The 21752-nt window shown below is 42.5% G+C and overlaps 1 protein-coding gene across 2 annotated transcripts in view; it reads right to left on the reverse strand.

Moving 5' to 3' along the window:
- Positions 1 to 355: 355 nt before the first annotated feature.
- UBASH3A (ubiquitin associated and SH3 domain containing A) overlaps positions 356 to 21752 on the reverse strand; it is a 29061-nt gene continuing 7664 nt past the window's right edge. Inside the window, exons 4-14 of one of the 2 annotated variants that reach the window (XM_026070690.1) lie at positions 21406 to 21604; positions 17706 to 17875; positions 16666 to 16874; positions 15614 to 15740; positions 13939 to 14038; positions 12494 to 12616; positions 11961 to 12053; positions 10784 to 10928; positions 6273 to 6379; positions 5626 to 5732; positions 356 to 4685 (exon numbers count right to left, since the gene is read on the reverse strand). In XM_026070690.1, coding sequence (XP_025926475.1) covers positions 4548 to 4685; positions 5626 to 5732; positions 6273 to 6379; positions 10784 to 10928; positions 11961 to 12053; positions 12494 to 12616; positions 13939 to 14038; positions 15614 to 15740; positions 16666 to 16874; positions 17706 to 17875; positions 21406 to 21604 — 1518 coding nt within the window. In that variant the 3' untranslated portion in view covers positions 356 to 4547. The remainder of the gene's footprint in view (positions 4686 to 5625; positions 5733 to 6272; positions 6380 to 10783; positions 10929 to 11960; positions 12054 to 12493; positions 12617 to 13938; positions 14039 to 15613; positions 15741 to 16665; positions 16875 to 17705; positions 17876 to 21405; positions 21605 to 21752) is intronic. The other variant, XM_026070691.1, reaches the window with a different exon arrangement.

Below are 21752 nucleotides of genomic sequence, written 5' to 3' on the forward strand. Positions count from 1 at the left end.
CTTGTTCAAAACAACAACTGTTGCTTCCCTGCCCYCCCCCCCCCCCCATCACTCTAGATCATATTTGGGCAAATAATTTTGTGATTTTGTTTTCCCACAAAGTGTCACCATAGGTTAATACCACTACATACCACTACAGACCTTTATCAAAAAGATTTACCCTTTTCATTTTTTAAGATTAAACAAAACAYTCATACTCTCTAGGTACTACTAAAAATATCTATTAAAGTGAATAACTTAAAATCATGAAGCTTTCCTCCTTTGGTAATGAAGTCGATCCAATTGAAGCAAATTAAAGTGGGAAAAAATAAAATCTGTTTTGGGGAGTTGCATAAAAATGAAGAAACTGGAAAAGAATTTCCTATTTCTTTTACTTACTACAGAAACAACTTCAAAACCTTCAGAGACAATTTCTTCATTTCACCTGTGTTCAGCAATTTGTTTCGTATTATGAGTGCATCACACTCTGGGAATTCTCTCTCTGTTAACTAGTATTTTTTACAGCTAGGAACGCTCTTATGTGAAGGATATGATTTTACCTTTGATCCTGCAAAGTGTTCTTGAGAGGTGAACCTGTGTTCAGCTGGAGTCCCAGGAAAACCAAAAGTGGCRTCCTTGTGAATGGAACAGCTTGTCCTTGCCCTTTCATTACAAAGATTGACATCCAGTTTCAGTTGCTTGCTCTCTCTGCTGGTTGTTCCTTCTGTTCAGTTAATTTGGACAACAGGAACAGATCAGTCTTTAAGAATTGAAGTATTTTGTAGCTAAGCATTTTTCCTCACCTGCTCAGCACTGCAGTGTCTGGGTTAGAAAACACCAGAAGAGAAATATTTAAGTCCTCAAACCCTCTTTGCCACCTTCAAAGAAGTTTAATTCATTGCATTCACTGAATTTAAATTCACTGAAGTGCATCTGTATCAAAAAAAGCCCAACATATAACATAGTGGGATTTTGGTTCAAGTGTCTTAGCAGTCTTCATAATAAGCATATTTTTTGACAAATGGTGTTCTTTTTATTCCGTGGGTCCTTTGACTGCATGCCAAGATTGGACAAACTGATTGAAACCTTCTCCCATGTCCCCACCTGTAATGAAGGCCCTACCAGACGGAGAGGTGCTTCCCCCAAGCACGGTCACCTCCTCTTGGCACCTGCCTGCTGGGCTGGGCTGCACATGCTTGCTGCTGGTAGGAGCTTCATAGACAATAATGCTGACAAGATTAGAGTGAGGTACATCAGCTTTTAGTCGCATTATTTCTGCAGGCCAACAGGAGTAAAAAGTAAAGAGATATATTTCACTGCTATGTTGTACACTGTGGTGGCAGCTTAGGAAAGCTGTTCAAACAAACAGTAAGATGCTGTTTTTAAAGATTATTTTTCAGAATAGAACCAAACTGAAAAATATTTTAGGGCTTATTGAGTGAAGGGAGAGATTTTATTTTGTGTTTCATTTTGCTCTTTTAAAGGAAGACTTATATTTCTGACCCAAACTTAATATAAGAGATATCATGGGAAAGATCTTWTTTCTAAACAGGTAGAGGAAAGTTTCCCGTGAAAGCACTTGAAATTTTACTTCAGTAACGTTTTAAAAATGACCAGTCTTCTAAACGGCTTTGGACTTTCCTATACCTGGGGGAAGTTACCTGTTTCTCTTTCTCCTCCATTAGTGCCAAGTTTGTTCCCTGTGGGCAGGCGCATTGCCTAAGGAAGAGAGAACAGGTCCCACCTCCTTCTCTGTGTCTCATCCTGGCTCCATCCCCAGGCAGGCAGCATTTCATGTCRTGATAAAACCAGGGCTGGGTCCCTATCCATAGGCCCTTATCCCTAGGGTAAGCTCAACGCAGACACCTGCACTAACACATGCACAACACTGATCCCAGTGAGCCAAGCCCCTGGCAGAGCCCAGCGGCCGAGCCCATCACTGCCATCAGCGTCTGAGACCGTGCTCGAGTCTAGCCCTCACGGGTTCTCCAGTGGCATCTGTCCCGTGGCTCAATAAAAGCAGGGCAGATCACATCAAAAGCAGCAGCATTCGCAGAGGGGAAGATCCTGAGGGAGCACTGCAGGGTGAGAAATGGCTCCTCTGCTGCTCTGTGTCCAAGAAGACATGACTGACCACAGCCCGGGGGAGTGCAGTGGGTTAATTGGAGACAGCTGTTGGGTGCTGTTAGTGTGGCTGCGTGTGCCGTGGAGACATCACCCCTCCTTCTCCTACATGTTAGTTTTTTGTTACGGGCTTTCTGGGGTATAAGCTCTGACTCAGAGCTCTCTTTTGAGGCCACAGAGGAGCAGCATACCTGCCTCCAGGGTCAGGGCAAAATTGCCGCTCCTCACACCTACCCCTCTCAGCTGGGGGTGAGGGGGTGATGGCCGAGACATGGGGCAGCAGCTGAGCCGCAGCATCCTCAGCGCTGCAGCACAGCCTCCCTCCCCAGCACGAGGAGTGGCTGCAACGCTGCACAGGATTTCTGCCTTTTCCCACTGTCGCGGCCGCAGCCACTCAGCTCACCTGCTGGAGATGCAGTCCCACGCTTCCTCCCATCAGTTTCTAACCAAAGAGCTCCTCTCTTGGCCCTGGGGATATTTGATTTTCACTTTTAAAATACAGTGCTGTTAGAAAAGCAACAGCCCAGGTGACTTCGCCACAGCTGGAAAGTCAGAGCAAGCCCTTTCAGATGCAAGACTGAGATAGAAAGTCTCCACACCCACCAATAAGAGTCCTCCCAGCACAGCTCTCTTGGCAATACAACCCTTCCTTTGGCAGCCCCTTTCCACACCCACTCCAATGGCACCTCTACACTGTCTCTTTCTCTTGACACTAACCCTAAGCCTAACCATAACTGTGAATGTAATCAGCACCTAGTGCTATGGATTCCTGTAAGTAGGTATAGAAGTCCATAGGCATTGAGGCCTCTCGAGATCGAGGGTTAACGCTACGTAGCAAGAGGGATCGATAGCCATGGATGTGGTGTCCTAGAGACAGGTAGGGAAATCGATGSTCATCATGGCCTGTTGGTAGGAAAAACGGTCAATGTCGATAGGCAGCAGCACCTACTGAGAGCAGCATCGTCCCCAGCGCCAAAGCTGTGCATGCCTGCAGAGAAGGAGCGCTTTCGGGGCCTGTCGATAGGGTTCGATATCGATATCGATATTGAACCCTTTCAAGAGGTCTGGAATTGGACGAGCATCGATGCTGCTCCATACTGAGAGCGAACGATGTCGATCCCCTTCGATGGCTCCCAAGAGCAAAATYGGCCCAACAGCGAAAGCCACAAATGCCTGTCAAGAACGCGTGGTCTCTATGGCTTCCAACAGTGATCGATGTCGACAGTTACCAAGAACTCTTGTGGGCACCTAGTGCTATGGATCCCTTTAAGTGTGTATGGAAATCTACAGGCTTCAAGGCCTTTCGAGATCAAGAGGTATGGCTTGGTAGAGAGTCGGATTGATAGCTACGGATGTGGTCCCCTAGTGATAGCACTTATCAGACGGCGCTCAGCCCTGAAGCCTGAATGCTAGATGGGCTCTGCCGCATGCCCTGAGGTTGATGGCATGCATGCATCGGCTTGTCAAGAAGGAACACAGAAATTAAGACTGAAAATGAAAACTTTTTCAGTCATGTTAAGAGAGAAAAGGAAACCTCAATTTTTTCCTCTCATGGCAACAAATGCTTGTGCTTTCTCAGAGGTAGTTATCTGAAAGGATTGTTTATAAAGGAAGTCTGAGCCAGTGGAAAGGCATGTTCCTTTTTGTGCATAAGATTTTGGGGCTATCTTTCATTAACCAAAAAAGTAACCAAGAGAAGAGCCTTTCAGATGAACTATCCTGATGGGTGTGTCACCATTAATATAATTTGGCATAGAACAACACAAAACAAAACTGTTGTCCTGTAAGTGCCATCTCAGGAAACATTCAGCAGTTAGAGTTGCTCACGTTGGGTTTTGTCACCAGTACAACAATGCAGGTATCTGTCTTTGTTTCAGCAACATTAAAGCAAGCTGCTGTGATAGAAAATGAACTCCCTTTGTAGAAGGGGTAGATAAATAATGATATTTCCCCTCCTCCCATACTTTCACAGAACTAGAAGAGTTAATAGGAAACCAGATGGCTTTAGGTAGCGTTTATGTCCTCCTTGGATGAGAGAATGGTCTAGATGACTTTTTCCAGTCCAAATATCTCAGTTTGTCTGAAAATTTCTTAGTGCATGGAAAAAAAGTAATTCTTATTGGCTATATTTTGCTCTTGGAAAATGCAATAATGTTTTCTTTAGTGCCTGGAACAGAATTGCAATGGAATTTATAATCAGGTCATTCTATATTCTATATTCTCTGAAGAGTTATTTCTCATTTTTATGACAGTTCCTTCTTCTCAGTCAGCCAAAAAGAAAAAAGAAAAAATTCAGGCACCAAACTCAGAAGTGCTTACTCTGTTTAGACAACTCAGAGAGAGTAATTCCCATAAGCTGTAAGATTTGTGGATGAATCTCTCGATTGTGCTGAATAATAAACTGTCTTCTCATTTTTGACAATTTCAAAGACAGAGCTGGGCTTCTAATCATCTAGGATGCCATTTCTCCAATTAAATGCTGCATTTGCTCCATGAGTTAACGTCTTCACTGGTGGATTAACCATCTGCCATTTGTTCTCCTCTTTAAGCTCTTCACAAAAGCACATGCCCAGAGAAGGGATCTAGGAAAGTAGGACACAAGCAGGAATTATTAGCAGAGTCTTTACTTTGATGTGGAGGGCAGAGCTTTGTTGCAAGACAGAAGAGAGCAGATCCTGAGAACATTCTGGGAATAAACACCAGGAGATTTTGTCACTTCTGAAATGAACTGAAAACAGAAAGGAGGCCTGTTGGACACTAGCTGAGCTTGTGCCATCACCCCAAATTCATACTTGGATTTGATGATCAAGCTGTATTCACTTCTTATGCATCATACTGATAGTAAAAATACAGCTAAAGACTAAACTCTCCCCTTGGAAATACCAGGGCAGCTGGTATTACAGTGTTTCCCAGACAAAAGGAAAACTGGGATGAAGAAATCTGCTACTGGTGATGATGCACAAATCAAAAAAAGAAAAAAGCAAACCCCAAACATTGGCCAACAAGTTTCAAGTGCAGACCTGAATTGTAAAGCCGGCAACAAAACCCATTTCCATTTCATTCTGAAGCTGAGCAAATAAGGTGTGTATGTATAGTGACCCAAAAATCACKCAACTTCTTAGAGTGACTCACTGAATATAGCTAATTTTAGACTCACAACACCACTGAGAGGAGAAGGGAGACTCTTAGCCCTATTTCTATAGTAAGGAGGCCAGCTCCAGATGGAGAGGTTTTCAAATGATCTTGTTGTGTTACTATTATTTTGCACTGACTTTCTGTGGAAGTTGCATGAAACTTTTCTCCAAAGACTTGGTCTCTAGACACATACAGTTCATCAGGGGAAAATGCATCTCTTCACCATCAATACTATGCTAAAACTACATGAGATTCCCTTTGTAATGAGGGTACTAATGTCACTGGTATTAGCATGCAGTTACATGTGTGCCTCACTGCATAAGCAAGCTCCTTATTAAAAACATAATAATACAAAGAGAAAACTTTCTGCTGAAAAAAACTTCTTACCTTTCGGACCACCTGGGCAAAGTCGCTGCTTTCTCTGGCTGGGAGCCCTATCAGAGGTCGAGTGAAAGATGCCAAGGAGGAGCCATGGCCCACAATGAGGATGACACCTGATATATCAGAATAAGCCAAGAAAAGTAGTAAGGGAGCTGCAGCACTGTCTGATGACTATGCTGATAAGTGTGAGGCTGTTTTGGTCATCTTTGTAGACCTCTTTGATAAATGTGGCAGGGTGCATTGTACTGGTCAGAAAAAGTCTGATGTGTTGTATGCATGCCAGCTAGTAGGAAAAAGCATTTCCTAGGGAAATAGAAAAAGTAGCTTTCCAGAAAAGAATATTATCTTATGTTGAACTATATCCTGACATAGAAAGATCAAGCAAAGATTATACTTTTGCAATGAAGTATTCTATTGTCTTCTGTTTAATTTTGCTTTTCCATTTCTATCCCATATTTATGTATATACAYGTACATAATTTCAGAAACATTTCGATGTAGTATAGCTCAGGCCAAGGACTAAGTGTTCTGCCTTAAATACTGGGCGATACCAACAACCCACGATAAATGTGCTTCTAATGGCAAATCTCTGCCAGTTTCTGAACCTGTTGCTGAAAGYGTGTGATGGGATGTACAAAGATCTGAAACATTTACCTTTGCTGGGGCAGGAAGTGACAATCTGTTTTATAACTGTGGAGCTTCTGCTTACATATTCTTCATAAGTTTCTGATGGCACCAGAGAAGAGAGTGGGAAGTTACCCCTGACAATAAAATCACAAGAAAGCATTTGTCTAGATTAATACTGGGACATTGTTAACACTATTGAACGAGTATGCCAGAGAAAAGGCACTTGGTTAAAAGGATATAGGCCTATCCATTGACATGGTTGGCATACTGATACCACAGCTTGCATGGGGCATTAGCTTCCTCCATAGTAATTTCCATTAAATCTTATGGCTAAATCTTATAGCCCATAAAGCTGGCTAGCACCAGAGGCAGGGAAAACCATGCTTGAATAAAACTTGCAGTTTACAGTAGAGATTATTTAAAATAGGATTTTTTGCCTGAGAAAAGCTTGTGCTTTGCACAATTCAGTTGGGAAGTACTGTTGCCCAGGTGTGCAGACTGGGATGTGCCTGCCTAGGTGCATACTTACAGAGTGGTCCAGCACTAGCCATCTTGACCAAGTTCATACCCTAGGCAAGACACTGATGATGTGAATGATTTCAAGATTTGATCCCTCAATGTTAGTCTCCTTAATAAATGAAACAAACCAAAATCAACAACAAAAAAGGCATATGAGCTTTAGTTGAACAAATGCATGGTAAAGACTTTACTTCCTAGAGTTAAAAAAGTGTATGTTTCCAAGGGCATTCATCATAATGCGCCACTCCTATGTATCTGAACACTTCTATTAAGATCAGGCTTTCCTCTTTCTTCTGTGTAGAGGAGTTCTTCAAACACTGAATAAATATTTTTCAAAAAAAGTAAGAGCCAGATCTTCAAACTGCTGTAAATGAGGGCAGCTCCACTGAACAGATTGGCTTGATAAATGCCATGTACCCTGTTGAGACCCAGCTCAAAGCTCCTCAGAAACCTTCACAAAACCAGATCATGTTAACTTACAGAGGAGGGCTGAGGGCTGCCCCAGGCAGGCTCCGCAACCTCAGCAGAGAGCAGAGGGAAGAGCCTGCAGTGCTCTGACCATGCTGTGGCTGGGGGTCCAATGGTGGGGTAGCGCTGGCTGTTGCTGGGAAGGCCAAATTCCCCATGGCGAGAGACCCTGCAGGCCTTCCTTAGCTGTGACTGCAGCTCACCAGCCTTCCCGGGGCTGTGGGACAGGCAGAAGAGGCAGCAGGACCGCAGTCATCTGGTGCTTCTCAGCAGACCCCTGCCTGTGAAATCTGACTACTTAGCTGATGCTCTAGTTAGGGCTGGTCCATGTCCTGTCCTCCAGGCTAGAGTGCCTGCATCAATTAGTTATCTCTAATATTAAGGTGTCCACACAGGTTCATGCCATGCCATGGCATTCTTGGTGACAGTATTCAATGTCCTCAAACTCACTTCCTATTTTTCATTTCATCCTCTTAATATATGTTACCTGGGAACCAGAGATGCTCACAGCTATGGCTAGCAAATGTAGCTAGTCATGTGCTGTGATACAATACAGGATGTTCATTTCCTTCTACAAACAAACCTCCTCTCCTCCCCCTGGTTTGATTGCCTCCTTATCCCATGAATAGGCAGTAGTGAGATTAGACTACTATATTGTCATAAGGTATGGTATCATAATGTATTTTACAGGTGAGCCCTCAGTACATTATGTCAGTACAAGCAGTAGAAGTAGAAAATAGGTGGTAAAACTTTGTGATAGGCTCATTCTAGATTATTAACTACGGTTAATATTAATTCTGGCTAGGCCAGAGAAGTCTGGAATGGTGGACCAAAACCGGTCAGCCTTTTGGCAGAGCTACAACTTTTTAATGTATTGGCCTTTAGCACCTCCATCCCTTCAGTATCAACCCGGTTATTAACTGCTTGTCCTGCAACTGAACTGAGCACCCCCAACAAAGAGCAGACATCCATACTTTAGCTTCTGTACCTATTGGGTATATGTGGAAGCAGGTGCTGGCCCAGGTGACTTCCAGGCTAAATAACAACTTAAGTGTTCAGCCCAGGTTAATGTCTCGGTGGGAGTGCTATGCCAGTTATGAGTGCTACAGTTCAAGTGAGATGAGGACCAAATAGAGATAATCCAGAGGAGAGCAGAGTCCAGAAAGCACAGCCTACAAGGAAAGATTAAAAGAATTCAGCTTGGAGAAAAAGACTGAAAAAGGACATGRTAATAGTCTGCAAAGGGCTGTTTTGAAGAAGAAAGGAGGGATCTGTCCTCCTTGTACAGGGTGAAGAGGAAAGAAATAAGCAGCTTACATTGAAGGAAGAAAGCTCGAGATTAGAAACATTTTTCAAGTAAGGATGGTGCAGCAGGGGGACTGGTTCCCAAGGCAGATCTCTGAGTGTCTGCAGTTGACACTCTTCAAGAGMAGGAATGGCAAAGGCAGAGTTTATCCTGCTTCAGGACAGGGAGTATCCCCTCCCACATGAACCCTCTGCTGCTTGAAAGGGTGAGAGGAGAGAGAGAGGCAAAGTTAATCTCACCAACCTTAGCTGCCTGCAATTTAGGTGTCCGTTTAGGTCACCTAAAATAAATAAATAAGCCATTGCAGAGGCCAATTCATGCTATCTAAAGTGTCTGACATAGACTATCTAAGAAAGAAAATCACTCTCTGGAGATGTCCCCGTCTTTCCACTGATGATAAGGCTGCTAGATAACTATATTAGCCTACGCACCCATCTTGGAGATGGCTGCAACTGGGTGAGGCATCTCAAAATGGTTTCACCTCAGCCACACAACACCTGGGCAGCCAATGCTTCAGCACCACTCACTTGCATTGCCTCCTAGTTGCACTAGAAACAGGCAACCTTGGGACAAGTCCTCTACTGATGGGAAATGGCCAGGGACTTAACCTAATCAAAGGTTGTCCCTCTGTGGTGGGTGAATTTAGTAAAACTAACCCCTGGAACCAGTGGATTTTGAATTCTGCATTTGACAGGAAGAAAACAAGAAAACAGCATGATATGTGCAAGTTTATAGCTCATCTATTCTGTTTCTGACCTAATCTAAGTAAGTTTTGAGGGGTCTGAAAGCTGTAGTTAGCACTGCTTCAGAGCTTTCCTACTGACCTTTCCATGGCTACCCATGTACCCTTTTCTATGTGGAAGTCTGGTTAATTTTTGAGGCAAGTGAGTCCATATAGAAAAAACTGGGGGAAACAGCCTGCTTGTGGTAAAACACATCAGAACATGCTATGACTCAAGAATATGAAGGATTTTATACCTTYATGTGATTTAAAATGAAGACACTTGCTTGGCTGTAAGAAATAGGTTGAGGCATGAGAAATTTCCTTTCCCCCTTTCTTATATATGTGGGAAACCCCAGAGACACTCACTTTTATTTGCTGAGTAATTTCCTGGATCTGGCTGTGCACTGTAGCAAACACAGAGCTGCCTGGTCTGTGAGCAAGATGAGGAGCTAGATTGAATTGGAGGCTTATCATTTCCTGCTCTGCCGTGGTTTGCAAGTGCTTAGAAGCTGCATCAAACCCCCGAGCTGTGAGGGCCCCAAAAAGTCTTTGCTGAGCACAGCAGTTATCTTTGAAGAACTCAAAACAACTCCCTTCCCCCACTGAATCTGGCACCAACATCAATCATAGTGAAATGCTGTTATTCTGCCTGCCTCCAAAATCTGAATGATAGCTGGCTTGCTTTGGGGTCATCTCTCTCTCCCACCGACACTAGCCTGTTTTGCTTCCCCCAGCTCTGCCCCAAGGTGCATGGGAATGGCCCCCGTTTTCTCCTTCTGGTGTAGCTGTTGTTTCCAAGGCCTCAGGGACACAAACGAGTGACGTTTTATGATGTGGAGCTGTGCTAACCTGCCATGTCCAAGGCTGTGCATATCTGAGCCTGACTCACTCTCTGCTTTGATGGAGCTCCCCCAGGGCAGACCCTGAAACCCTCTCTTCATTCTGCCCTGTAGGCAAAGGGCTGTATCCTAAACAAAGGTTTTACTTTCTTTCTCTAAAGTCACATCCCTTAATTGCTGAAAACCAGCATGTTATTTACCTCGACAGGTTCTTCTTCATGTTTCTAAAACATGCTTCATATGAGCAAAGGTAAAAACAAGAATCCTGACACCTGATACTAATGCCTGCAATATAGCTGTGCTTGTGCATAACAAACTGTGGACCTGAACTGGCAAATCTGCAGACAACACCGAAGCAGGACTGACACCATACACAAATACCAGATGTTTGTGTGGGTGCAGGTGTGACCACTTGTTCTGTTTATGCACATTCCCAAATGTGTGTATGTGTTCGTATAAAACATGGTTTGTCTCTATGTCAGAGCAGCAAACGCAGTTGATTCCTGTCACAAAGCAGCTGACAGCACATCTTGTTTTGTCAAAGGATCATGCAGTCTTCAATTTGATCAGAATCACCCATTTTTACAATGGCAATAATGGTTTATGACATATAAGAGCTGGGAAAAGAATAAAAGAAATCTCAGAAAGAAAACATTTTTACAGCTAGATAGGCAGCAATTACCTGTAACTTGTATCTATTTTGTAAGAGGCCTCTGTCAGTTCTGTCACAGTCATAAAGTTAGGAATTAGTCTGCTTGCTTCCCACTTTGTCCATTCAAAAAGTCCTGGTTCCACCCTTATTTTGACTTTTTGATCTAATTTAAGCCCTGCAAAAATAAGAAATGTTTCTTAGAAAGATACACTCAAAGTGCTKCATTCAGACTGTACATTGCCCCTTGTTTGATGCAGTATTTTCATTAACAAAATGAAATACTTATTGCCAAACAAAAGAGGATCATTTTGATTAAACGAAATCAGCATTATACTCCTGCCTGACTAATGTTAAGGCACTAAAAATTCTTACATTATTATTATTTCTGGAGTTCTGTTGTGATGATCTGAAAGATACAGAAGAGATTGGAAGAAAAGACCTCAGTAGTGCTGCAATCTGAATAAACATCAGATGGAAAATGTTTTCACTGTTTTACACAGTACTTTGTTCAGTGTTCCTCAACGGGGCAAAAAATCATGCTACAGTGTTAGAAATGGAATTCTGTTTTAAAAAGACACATTCTTTTGTTCATTATTCCTAGGAGAGGTTACTGAATTACACAGATTCCCAGAAGAAATGCACTCTCCTCCTAACTCTAACATAGACAGGATAATGAACTCAGAAGCTTTGACAGACCTATCACAGAGAAGAGAAAAGGGGAGAGGGAGAGGGAGGAGGGAGGAGAGGAGAGAGGTTCTGATATACAAGAGAGTTAAAATCCTTTGGTTTCCAAAGGTAAACTCTTTCGGGGGAAAACCATCTTCCCTGATTCAAATATGTATTCCTTCAGAGTACTGGAAACACTTGCTTTTTGGCTCCAAATATTTTCTAGAAGAGGTAGCAGTAGTGATTTGAGTAGAAGCCGCTAATGTTGAATTCTGCCTCACATGAAAGGCGTCTGTTTCATATCATATTAGATTCCATTATAACTAGAGAGGATTAGACTTAACAGGATCATCCTCTTAAGATCATACATATGGCAACAGTTTTATTACTGCCAACATTACCAACTAGACAAAATGTCCTTGTCTTCCCTGCTTAAATATAACAACAAACAACCACAGAGTCATACATCATCTTAATTGCACATCTCAGATACTTCATAGAAATTTGACAGAGACTTTTTCATCCAGTTTTGCTGCCTTACCTTCCAGTATGTTTTGAGCTGTCTGTATGCAGCGTAGTGCAGGTGAYGAGTACACATAGCTGACTGCCACCTCCTGGTCCAGCAGAGCTTCCCCTGGAAGGGAACAGCGATGTGAGTTGTTGTTTTACAAATCATTAGAGATGAGAAACTACTGCAAACCATTTTCTGCAAAAAACATCTTGGAGTGTTTTAGTTCCATCAACATGGGGTATATTGACATCCCTTTCATTTTTACACACTGTTGACTGATTAAGCTCACTAGAAAGCTCATTCTGGTGGAAACAGCAAGTCTAAAGTGAATGTTGGAAAGATAGTTATGGAAGATTAATCCCAAAACTGCAAATGGCACTTAGGTATTTGGCTGTCTCCATATTTCTAAAGCATCAGAGAGAGGCAAGCATTTGCACCAGATTTTTATTGTCACAGTCAGGCTCACACACTCAGAGTGCAGAAACAACAAGTATGAATTTTTGCACATGATGAAAACTTGTTTCCCAAACCACTAAATTTGCACTGGGTATTACCTAGCTTACCTGTAAGTCTTGACTGGAAAATACCACAGCAAGATAAAGGAGGATCGTACTCAAAATGCTTCATGCTGTCTCTCCGTTTTGGTAGGAAGGAAGGAAAGTTCAGATCAGCTCTGTGGTATTTTCCTGAAATAAGGTGGAACATTTTGCTGCAGTATGAAGGAGGCAGTAGCTGAATATCATGCTGCATTTCATTATAAGAGCTTAATCAAATTTTTTTGGATTGTTAAGTGGTTGATTCTGAGAACTCAACCTGAAAATTACTTCTTTATTGGTAACAAAACAGGTTGGTGCCCATTCTCTGGCCATGACAGCAAGTGATGAAGCAAGGCATTTGCCCAAAGAGCTAAATTCTCTTCCCGCCACCCCAAACATCCAAACTGTCCAGAAGGAACGGTCTCTGGTCTCTGCTGTCCCCTAAACCTCATCTAGAAACTGTGTGGGTGAAGGGGAGCTATCATCAGCCGAGATCATGACCGGGAGCTAGCTAACAACTAAACAGTTTGGAGCATCATGTGCGATGCCTGAACTCAGGTGCCTACAGGATTAGTTTACCAGTACAGACATAGTGTCTCACTGATGGRAAAAAAAAAAAAAGAAAAAAAACAAAAACAGTGACTACTATTACTTTAAAGAGATCACATTTTAAGGTCACAATACTGATTTGGGAAATCACCTGTCCTTACAAAATAACATCTCTTTTGCAAGCTCTGCTTTSCAAGAGGACAGGAAATCACAAGAATTCTGCTTTGTTGGACTCAAATAAGACAAATATTCACTCCATATCAATATTCTTTTATCATTGCCAAAATGACAAAAACCAGTATTTCTATTGAATAAAAATGAAGTCAATGAATTGATTATAGAGCCAGAAAGTACCATCCTCATTATCTAGTGTGAAATTCATCATGTAGAAGATCCCCAGGATAATGAGGAAGACTATCAGCATAAARCTTCCTTCTGAACTCTCCCTTCTCCTTGTTCCCCTCCTCCCTCTCAAAAAATACTTCCCTGCTCTTAGTTGGTTTTCTGTACCCCAAAAYATGCTTTTTGTTTGAAGAGAGAGAGTCAAGAAATTCAGCTTTTAATTTAGGTCAGTGCTGACATGTCATTTCCATCATGGTTTGTTCTTGCTCTTCCTCACCAAGTTTGATTAGTGGTGTACTGTGACTCTGACCAACATGATGAACTACCCTGATTCTGACTCTCAAGAGCTTTGCTTGTTCTGTAGAATTTATCCAGCATAAATATGTAGGACATGGTATGTGTGTTAAATACTGATTACGTGCAGGTCAAAACAGTGTTGTGTCTGACTTTGCAATGTTATTCACTCTTCCGTCTCAGCACTTAGATTTACCTGCAGGAGACTGATTTTCTTGTATCCCTGAGATGGGGGGTCAAGTGTTTTTAGTTCTGATTGGGTAAGAAACTCCCATTCTTTTACTCACCATCTGCAGTTAAGCACTGTTGAAGCCAGGACTTCCCAAAAACCTGATCCACTCTTTCACCATGGCGCATCACCAACAGACCTCTTCGGAGAGCGGTGTTCTGAGAAAGTTGTATAAAAATTGGKTTTTTTATGATGTTATATTTAACCTGCCTAACAGGTCTGGATTCCTTTGTCTAGATGCTGCCCAACAGAATAAGGACAGCTGTCCATTCCTGAAAGGTTTATAGCGTAAAGAAGTACTGCAAGTGAGAGAAAGGAGCTGCTATAATAGAGGAGTATCTTTAGGCCACCTAGTAGGCCTGATCAACTCTCCACTGAAGGCAAAGGAAAGTCATCTCTGACTTTCACGGGCTACAAATTAGGTTTTAACTCTATATTTACACTAGTAAAAGGCAGTGCTGATAACAAATCTTTTAATCCTTGTATGGGAAATAATTATAATTTTAATACATATTATATGGCTGCTGTAAACAAAAGAGGGAAACAAGCTAACAGATTCTAGTGGTAATGTTCTTTTCTACACCAGGACTAACAGGAAGCACATCCTTCTTCTCCCAGTGAAAACAGTAATTTTAACTGCTTTATACTTTTCATAACTCTGTTTGGCCAAGTCAGCARTGAACCTAGATCTCCTCTGTGGCTACTTTTTAAATCAGATTGAATGGAATTACAAATACATTCTAAATAGTTTGGGGTTAGTTTACAACACACATAGATACAAATGAAAAGATAAAGAGGAACAGGTTGAAGGCTTAAAACTTTCTCAACACTAACCCATCACAGTGCCACTGCTGCAACACTGAGGTTAGAGATGTGTATCTTCAGAAGCGGAGAAGGGAATTCTTAAGAAGCAGTATGAGATTTACATTCACGTACTCTGCTAATCACAGAATRGTACTGCATTTACGCCATAAGACACTAATCAGCCCGCACAAGAAGATCAGAGTTCAAAACCAAGCTTTTGTGGTCTTGTTCTTCTGCTTGGGAGGAACTCAGAGACCGGGGAAACTCCTAGACTGCAGACGTGAACGTCTTGGGGCCAAGCGGTAGCTCTGCCACAGATCTGAGCCAGATAACAGGGGACAAGAGCACTTGAGAGCCAGAGTAAGGACATGTGACTCTTGCAGGAGCGTCTCTCTTACAGACATTCACACAGTCATCCTGAGATAAAACATTTAAATGTGCTAAGATCCGGAACTACGTAAACCATTAAGGTGAAATCCTTAGAATTTGGTCATGAAAGTAACAACTAACTAATTCTGCTCTAGTTACTCTGCTATGAACTCTTTTGAAAGACAAGGGAATATGTAACTTGAGAAAAATATTTGTCCCAGTGTCTGTACCTTATTTGTGAGACTTGTCCACATATCTCTGCACAGCTTGCCTGTTAAGTCTGTGCACAGAGAAAGCTGAGCAGACATTTTATATGTTGTACTATTATGAGAGGAATAAAAAGAGATTTATGAAGGAAGGCAAGAGTACACATCATAAAGTATATATGAGATACTATACCATATATTGTGAGTGTATGTGTGTTCAGATATGTATATGCATTACACTATAACATGACAATATTAAGAAGAAAAAGGAAGATATTAAAATTACTAAATGCTTTTATTTAAGAGTATGTTTGCACAAGCACAAGATAAAAGTGATAAAAAAACCTCAATTACCTGAACTGAAAGTATATTGGCTACACTTCTTGACATAATTGGATTATGGACTTCTCCATTCAGCTTTACATTAGGTTCATTTTCAGTTTGGGTGAAAAATCTTGAAGCTGGTACAAAAGCATATTCTCTGTAGAAAAAGTAGAAGCAACACATACACACACAAACATGGGTGCACACACAAATAAAAGGGATCTTTAAGTCATGACATTTTATACAGGAGTGTGAAAGCCAAGATTCATATTCTATTCAGTAATCTTCACACACTTGCTATCCACTTTATAACTTTGCTCTTTAGCTAGAATCTGTCCAGTAGCAAGGACATACTAGTAGAAGGAGGTTAAAATAATAGTAACTGATGGAATATATTGTGTGTAACCCTTCTAAAGTATGAACTTTGAAAAGGAAATGTTACCTGATGACCTCCTATCTGTCTCTGTGGACTCAGCAAGGACTGTACCTACAGCTCCTCCTTAGAAAAATTGGATCTAATCTACAAGTACCATCAACGGTGCCGCCAGCTACAGAGCAAAGTGCAGGAAGCCAGACGGATGCCTGTTGATATGGGTGAATCAACAAGACAAGGATGGGCTCAAGGTGGTGCATTTTTTCATTTCAAGTTAACTTTGCAACCTCTTGAAATGAGAAGAATAAAAGAGAAAAGAAGATTGTAAGCCAGGCTGAAGTCTCAATCTGCGCTGCAGAACAGAGTCTTTTAAAATTCATTAGCTTGTTAAGGTTATTCAAGAGCAAACAGAGGTCATCCTTTGAGCAGCTGAACTAATGCACTCTGAGTTTCTATGGGTRGGTGTCTTACGTCTTTTATTGCAGAAATCCCAGCTCCCCATGCAGACCCCAAGAGTTCATCCCCTTCAGCTACAGGGCTTCAGCACGCTCCACTCCCCTCTGCCCACACCACCTCCAGCTCGCGCCTGGCAGCTGACAGCTCACAGCACAGAAGAACTCTGCCACGCCTCTGCCGTATGACAAGTGGCTGGTACAAAGCAAGCAATACCCATTAAACCCCAGCACCTACAGAGGGAACCACGACTTACCTGTGCTTAACCCAAGTGTCTGACTCGTTGGCTCTCTCTGTGTAGTTTTCGGGAAGAAAACCTCTGCAGCCAGTCCGATGTGAGGTCCCAATCACCCAGCCTTCGCTCACATCAGATTGCTGTGTTGGGTCAACATACAAGAAGTCCCCAGCATTTATCATTAGTTCATCAATGTTCTGGGGCTTATACTGGAAGACGGCCCTCAGGGTCTGGGGGAAAATACACAGGACATAGCTGTTGTATGTGCTGCAGCATTTCAGAGGATGCTTGTTAACCTCTGTACTGTACATAGCAATCTATCTATTTTCTGCTCTGCAATTTGTTCCTTAATGGCACTTCAGCAAAGGAAAAAACTTAATAATGCATATACAGCATGTGTAAAAATAGGCGTTTGGTACTCATAAAAATGCTTCTTTTTTTTCTGTAAAAAGTACAGACTCATTTAAAAGCAGACACAGTAAAAGCATTATCAGCTCTTGCCATGATAACCTGCAGTTCTCCTGACTGTGATGAAATCCAGTACAAGACTTGTACCAAAATGATACACAAATTTGACTAAAAAAGTAGTGACCATTTATCATGCTATAGTTTAAATTTGGAAAAGACAACAGGAAAAATGTTGACTGTTTTTAACTAATAGTCTATTAAGCAGAAAATCATCAATGAGTGAACTGTGCCTTGCTCTCTGATATTTAACCTGCATTGGAACAATCAAGAAAACTGTAATTTTACTGAGTGGAATTTTACTGCAAAGCTGTGATCTGGCCAGTTCTAGCAAATATTCAAAGATCATGTCCTGTCTCTTTATTTTCTTGTGTCATTGTAAGTTCAGCTTTCCCGGAATCAGATCTGCCAGAAAGATATCTTTTACACTGATTCAAGAGTACAGTTTTTCAACTCAAAGAGATACTTGAAAGAACCATGACTTTCGAAACATTGTACTGTACACACACTAATTTTGTTCATGAAAAAAAGCAAGATGGCTCCAGAAGAAATTTTAATTAACGAGTCAGAAAATTAAATAACTCTCATGACAGTACCTGGTAATGTACAAAACGCATATCCCTTGAATAGAGAGCAGCTACCCACTGGCAGGCCTCCCCTGGGTTGATGGATTTGGCCAATTGTTCCAAAGTCTTCTGATGGTGAGGATAAAACTTGTGAGCCAAGGTAAGATGGACCTGCTTTTGGCAGGGTTTCACATGGCAATCTAGGAATAAAACAGTCAGCTCATGTCACAAAATAGAAGCAAAGGTCATCTAATGCTCTTCTTGTTGATTTGTCCTATATGCTTTGCATGATACAGAAAATATCATAGTGCTTAGTGGTAGGGCTGACCATACGTATATTGAATAACTGTTTTTCAGAATATCATAGTTTTAATCATACCAAAATATTCACAGATCTGGACTGGATTTGCTTCTGAGCTTCAGCTGGGAAAAGACAGTTTAAAAAAACTGCCCATGGGGGTTTGGTTTTATTTGTTGTTCCTTGGGTTGCTGTTCTCCAAGAAAGAACAAGCAGAGTTTGAATTCCTCTCCTAATCTTAGATGCTTCAAACTTGTATCTCCCAGACAAAGCTATTCAGGGGCCAAGGCCAAGGCCCTTCAGTCTCCATTGGTGATCCAGTTTCACTTGGTTGTCACTGGAGCAGGGATTAGGACCTATTTCTCAGAGATGCAGTCAGGCCATAAAGCTGGGCAATAGTACGGTGAGASTGTTCTCTAGCTCAGTTATTCCAGGCAAATTAGAGCTCCAGCAGGAAAGACTAAGGTGACCCCATATCCACAAAATCTACACAAAGTTGGGTATGGTGTTCTCCTGGGAGATGGCAGGGATGGGTCCAAATCTCCTCAGGCAGACAGGTGTTTTGAAGCTGTGTCTCCCAGTCTCTGGAGAAATGGCCTAAACACTGAAATACTGGTTAGCACAGTGGAGGGTGGTGTTTCCTTCTCAATCCCTTCACTTCCTTGTTTTTTCATGCTCTGTTTTGGGCCAGAAAGATGTTTTCATTTGACACAAAATCCAAAAGTTGACCCTATTTCACTGAGAAAAAAATTTAAAAAATAATTTGACTTGATCCAAGAGGATTTAGTTCTGTGCCTGGCTTGGCTGCCAGTCTGAACCATTAGTGATTCCTGTAGCCCTAATTAAAGCTTCTTCTTCAGTACTGCCCTGTGAACACCTTTGCCTTATCTTATGGCAGAGCACCTCCTTCCAGCAAAACCAGCAACCAAATAGTAACACCTGTGCTCCCAGGCCCTCATTTCTTTCTGCTTGGCATGCTCAAGGCCTCTTTACTTTTGGTTTTCAACCACATTGGAAAAATGAAAAAAACATCAGTCAAATCCGAATGCAGAGCCTGTGGCAATGAAAGCACCCGTGAGACTCCGCACYGGTGCACGGTCTCATGGCTCGTGAGCCAGATCATCCTGTCTCTCTCACAGCCGTCTTGGGGCAACCTCCTGGCCTATCTTTGCTTGCACAGGGTGCAGTTTGGCAGCACGTCACCTTCAGGGCCATGGCGCTCCCCTCCACCTCAAGCTCTCACTGCCACCTCCTCATGCAGCAGCTCACCACATCCTCAGCTGCACRGCTGTCAGCACGGCTGCCTGCTAAACCAGGCTACAGAAGTGATCGGTGTTGAAGGATAAACTTGCATCCAAAAAGAAGGGGGAGGAGCAGTTATTTTTAACCAGGACTTCACCGATCTGCTTTACAGAGTGGCCTCAAAGGTGATGTCCTCCACGCAGCAACCCAAATTGTGGGACTGGAAACATGGGGCTGATGGCAAAGGCAGCTGGGAGTTCCCGCAAGGGCTCTGCTGCGAGGGCAGGCAATAGCATGAGGATGGCGTAGGAAAGGCAGTGGGGATGTAAAGCTGAACACATGGGGAGGAGGCTGATCTTCCTACACAGGCTTTGCCACTGGAAGAAATGGCATGTTGCACTACGTGCTTGATGCCTTTCTCTTCCCTGCTGCTGTCCTGACCAAGCCATGGAGAACAGACTTGTACTGAGGGAGGATGGGTTGAGCCAGAAGGGCAGTTASAAAAGGGAACTTAGTAAAATTCTCTGCAACAGGCCCTTTTTGCTGGAACCTTAACCCCAAATCTGGTGCTCTCCTTCTGCTTACAGCCCAGGCTTTTGGCAATCCCAGGACAGCAGAGAGGCAGGCAGGCTGGAGAGGATGCTTAACCAGAGATCGATGACTCCTGAATGCAGACCTCTTACACACTGCTGTGGTTTGAAGAGGTCCTTTATACTTTTTCCCTAAGAGGGAAAGAGGCCCTTTTTCCTTTTTCCCTAAAGAAAACTAGAAGGCAGGCAGGACCCCCTGGTCCCTCCTTGGCAAAGCCTTACTCCAGAGCAAGCTGGACCCACTGTCATCTGCCCATGAGGGCTGCTTGTGGGCTGAGACAGCTGCTATCACTGTCTCACTACCCCTTCGTCCTCTGCCATCCCTTTGTTTTGCTTGTATGATATCCAGCAACATGGGGCTGGAGCCCCTGGCAACATGTAACATACGCAACAAGGCAGGGAAAATTTCTACAGTGCCCATTGCACCAGCACCTGAAAGCACCAGCATGCTCCTAGGACTTTCCAGGATCTTTCTTCCCTAGTACTAGGAGCTTGGTTTAGAATATATGCCTGCAATTCCTTATTGTATTTATCACCCTGCCAACCACTAATGCACAAGGTACCTCAGTCACCTGTGATATGAGTGTCAAAAACTTGTCTGTCCTTGCTGTGCTTCAGATGAGCAATTTGGGGGGTGAGGGAGATCACTAACTGGCACACAACCACTGAAAGGAAATAGGTGACTCAAACTCAAGAGCAGAGGGCCCTACATGAGCACCAGGGAAAATTCAGGCCTGCTGGGCCGTATTTCTTCTTTCTTTCATTTTTGCCTTCCTTTTCAGCTTGGCCACAGAGATTTGAACACCCCCAAAGACAGAAAGGTCTACTGTTTCCCAAGGCTGCATGTGAGACAGAGAACTGGGTATAGGTAGAGTTTGTTTTTTTTCCTTCAAGCCCATCTTTTCTATTTTCCTTCTGTCCCCACCCAGCCATGATACTGATCCTTGGTGAGAGAAAGAAGAGTAGAGGCTAGGTATGGAGATCTAGGAATAGGAAGGATTATATCTCTGCCTATCTTGGATATCCAGGTCATTAGCCTGTCAAGTTACACAGCCAACCATTTCATCTTGTGGGTCAAGAAAAGAAATGCATACAAAAGCACAATCATATAGCAATAACCCTGATAAAGCCAATCTCACAGAAACTCTTATGTAGTAGCTCAAAAATGAATAAACTTCAAGCCATTTTCAAAATCCTTGGAAAGAAGCACGGTATAAATGCCCAGTAAACCAACAGCTAATACCATTTTGAGGGACTACTCTACCCATCAGCTGCCTGCAAGAGGTTGCCAAGTAAAGCCTTTGCCTGAATTCCCTGAAGAAGAGAAAATTAACAAAGGCTTTTAGCATTTTTCTTTTTTTCTTGTCTACTGATTTCAGCAAAAGCAAAACCTTCTAGACAAAAGCATTGTGTCTTTGGAGTCTAAAATAAGCTACAAAACTGTCCTAGACATATTATTTTCCACTCCATAGGAGGAAAGGATGCTTGTTTGCAGTAAAATATCAGTTTAGCTCCCCCAGAGACACAGGAGATGCTTTCAGTATCACGTCTAAGCATTTGTTCTACAATCCACTCATGTTCCCACTGATGTTTATCCTACCTGCTAAGGCTGAAGCCTCTGCAGAGAACGCCGTAGCAAATTCTTTGAGGATATTTGCATGGCTGTCACCAACAAAGAAACCAAGGTAGCTGGTGGATGAATGTAGTGATAGGGAAATGAATGGTGGAAAGCACTGTGAAAAACTTTCACCAACTCGCTTTAAGGCCTCATACAATAATTCCACTTTCTGGTCTTCACACTGAAAGAAAACAGAAGAACATGCTTTAGAAACCATATTAACAGCCGCTTTCCTATACCGTCTCATATAGTAATACCAGAAGCAAGATGGAAGTTAGATTTCTTGAGAAAGATAGCACATCTATGAACTGGGCTGAAATTCATGGTAT

The sequence above is a fragment of the Apteryx rowi genome, unplaced genomic scaffold (assembly GCF_003343035.1).
Source record: "Apteryx rowi isolate R43461 unplaced genomic scaffold, aptRow1 scaffold_317, whole genome shotgun sequence".
Lineage (NCBI taxonomy): Eukaryota > Metazoa > Chordata > Aves > Apterygiformes > Apterygidae > Apteryx > Apteryx rowi.